General features: G+C 48.2%; 1 protein-coding gene across 1 annotated transcript in view; it reads left to right on the top strand.

The window, feature by feature from the left end:
- The window catches only part of tecpr2 (tectonin beta-propeller repeat containing 2), a 13,856-nt gene extending 11,400 nt beyond the window's left edge, over positions 1-2,456 (top strand). Inside the window, exons 22-24 of the mRNA XM_076139793.1 lie at positions 41-138; positions 211-346; positions 2,285-2,456. Of these exons, the coding sequence (XP_075995908.1) occupies positions 41-138; positions 211-346; positions 2,285-2,383 (333 nt within the window). The 3' untranslated portion in view covers positions 2,384-2,456. The remainder of the gene's footprint in view (positions 1-40; positions 139-210; positions 347-2,284) is intronic.
- Positions 2,457-2,500: the final 44 nt, after the last annotated feature.

Genomic DNA, 2,500 nt, shown 5'->3' with positions numbered 1-2,500 from the left:
CCTGTCTCTCTTTCTCTCTGCCTGTCTCTCTCTTTCTCAGGTAGCTTCCTGTGGTTGGCTCAGAGCAGGAAGGATCTGTTTTGTGTGTGGGATCAGGATGGAGAGCTCCGCCCCTCCTCAGTGCCTCTGCCCCCAGAGGTGTGTGTTGTGTGTGTGTGTGTGTGTGTGTGTGTGTGTGTGTCTGTCTTCATCTACTTGTGTGTGTTTCAGATGGAGTTCTGTCAGCTGTCGGCCTGTGGTGATGCTCTGTGGGGTTTGGACTCACATGGACGAGTCAGTATCCGAACGTTGTCTCCATCCTGTCCCATCGGTCTGCACTGGACCCCCCTGGACCTCAGTCAGCTCGGTAGGTCACAGAACACCAGTGGAGCCGGTTCTGTTCAGTATCCATAGAACCAAGTGTCATCTACTGAACCCAGCAGTTTGTTGTTGTCACTGGTCCCCTTTGGGGTTTGGGTTTGGGCAGCTTGACAGGATTGGTTGACCCCTGAGTGGGTCAACCAGGATTGGTTGACCCTCCGTGCCACCAGGTCGCTGGTGGCACGGAGCCTTCTAGCAGCTGGATAGTGAGCCGGCCCGCTGAGGTCTTGAGGTGCAGGAACATACGTGGTTATAAGATGAGTTAGATAGGTTAGAGCTTCTCCCCGAACCTGGAGCTAACAGGAAGACAGTGAAGTGAAGCTACAGCTGGTAATGTTTAAGAACATTACAATAGTCCAGTCTAGAAGAAACCAAAGGTCCTTCAGAGAAGAACAGAAGAAACCTCACTAATATGGTTCATATGGCTGCTGATGGTCTTAGTTGGCTGTTGCTCAGATTCTCATGGAGACTGAGAGCTGAGGTTGAGATTACAGACTTCCTGATGTGGTCAATGTTGGTGCGCTCTGTGGGAAGCTGCTCCAGTGATGTTCAGAGTCTTAAATACAAGGAAGTGCTTCAAATGACAAACCCAACCCAAAATGAAGAAAAACTGGGCCAACATTCAAGCTAACGCCCTTGTAGATCCATTATGACCTTGTCATAAGAATCTGATCTGGAGCCCAGAAAGCCAGAAGAGTCTCTGCTGTCTGTCTAACAGCTTCTAACACGGCAGGAGACACAGTGGACCCATGATCCAGAGAGCAGTACCTTTCATGCACACATGGGGGAGCTGCTGCACACGTTTCTGCTCTTAGTGGCTTCTGATCCCCCAATCACAACAGTCACATTTTGTGAAAACATATTTTAATTTAATTTCAAATCCATATAAAAATATAATCAATCATTTGCTCTGTAAAGCTCCAGAGCAACGGACTAGATGAACCAGAGCAGCCACCAGAGTGGAGAGCAGTGATCAGAGAGTGAGACAGGGACAGGAAAAAGTCTTTACACTTGCATTCAGTCATTAAGTCGTCACAGAGGTGCAGGAGGCGGGGCCTGGAGGCGGAGCCTGGAGGAGAGATAGATGGAGATTCTTTTAGTTTGTAGACCTGAGGACCATCTGACCATGAGACTGAACATACAACACGTCTGTATGCAGAGTTTAGTCTCAGCAACATCTCCGCTACGCCCACACACTCACACACACACACACACAGCTGTGTTTGTCCTTCAGATTGACAGGTGTGTGTTGCATAACAGATCCATGAATTCCGTTCCCCAGCAAGATGTCAAAGGTCAAGTGTGTGTGTGTGTGTGTGTGTGTGTGTGTGTGTGTAAGGTATGTCTATGTGCGTCATAGTGTAACCTGATTGGAGGAGAGGATCTGTTTTTAGTCGTCTTGCACTTCTCACTATCAGTCATCACATGACTGCTTGCCTGTCTCTCTGCCTGTGTCTGCCTGTCTCTCTCTCTCTCTCTCTGTACATATATACATATATATATATACATACAATATATGTCTCCTTGTCTGTCTTGCTGCCTGTGCCTGTCTCTCTATCTTTCTCTGCATGTCCTGTCTCTCTGCTTGTATGTGGCTCTCTTTGTCTGTCTCTTTCCCTGTCTCTCTCTCTGTCTCTGGCCCTTTCCCTGTCTGTCTCTCTGTCTATGTGTCTGTCCCTTTGCCTGTCTGTCATTAGAGACAGCAGATTGTTCTCTTGTTCTATGTTGATGACTTCATGGCTGCTGGTGTAGTTATCAGAGGTCAAAGGTCAGCAGGTCAGTTATGTAAGAAGTTCCAGCTCATAGTTTGTCTAAATGAATGTAGAGACGATGCTGATTGGTTCTCTGTTTCTGTTGTTAGTATAAATAATGATGTGATAATGTGTGTGTGTGTGTGTGTGTGTGTGTGTGTGTGTGTGTGTAGGAGGAGTGCGTCTGCTCAGTGTCAGCTGTGGCAGTCAGAACGTTTGGGCTGTGGACGCTCGTGGTGTTGTTTACTTCAGAGTGGGAACACAACCACTGAACCCCAGCATGATGCTGCCAGCATGGATCCACATAGAGCCCCCACTGCTGGTAAGAGAGGGAGGGAGGGAGAGAGAGAGAGAGAGAGAGAGAGAGAGAGAGAGAGAGAGAGAGAGAG

Source organism: Genypterus blacodes, unplaced genomic scaffold (assembly GCF_046128005.1).
Source record: "Genypterus blacodes isolate CSIRO-AG114 ecotype Tasmania unplaced genomic scaffold, CSIRO-AGI_Gbla_v1 ptg000454l_1, whole genome shotgun sequence".
NCBI classification, from domain to species: Eukaryota; Metazoa; Chordata; class Actinopteri; order Ophidiiformes; family Ophidiidae; genus Genypterus; species Genypterus blacodes.
The sequence above is the reverse complement of the archived record's forward strand: the minus strand, read 5'-3'. Positions and strand labels throughout refer to the sequence as shown.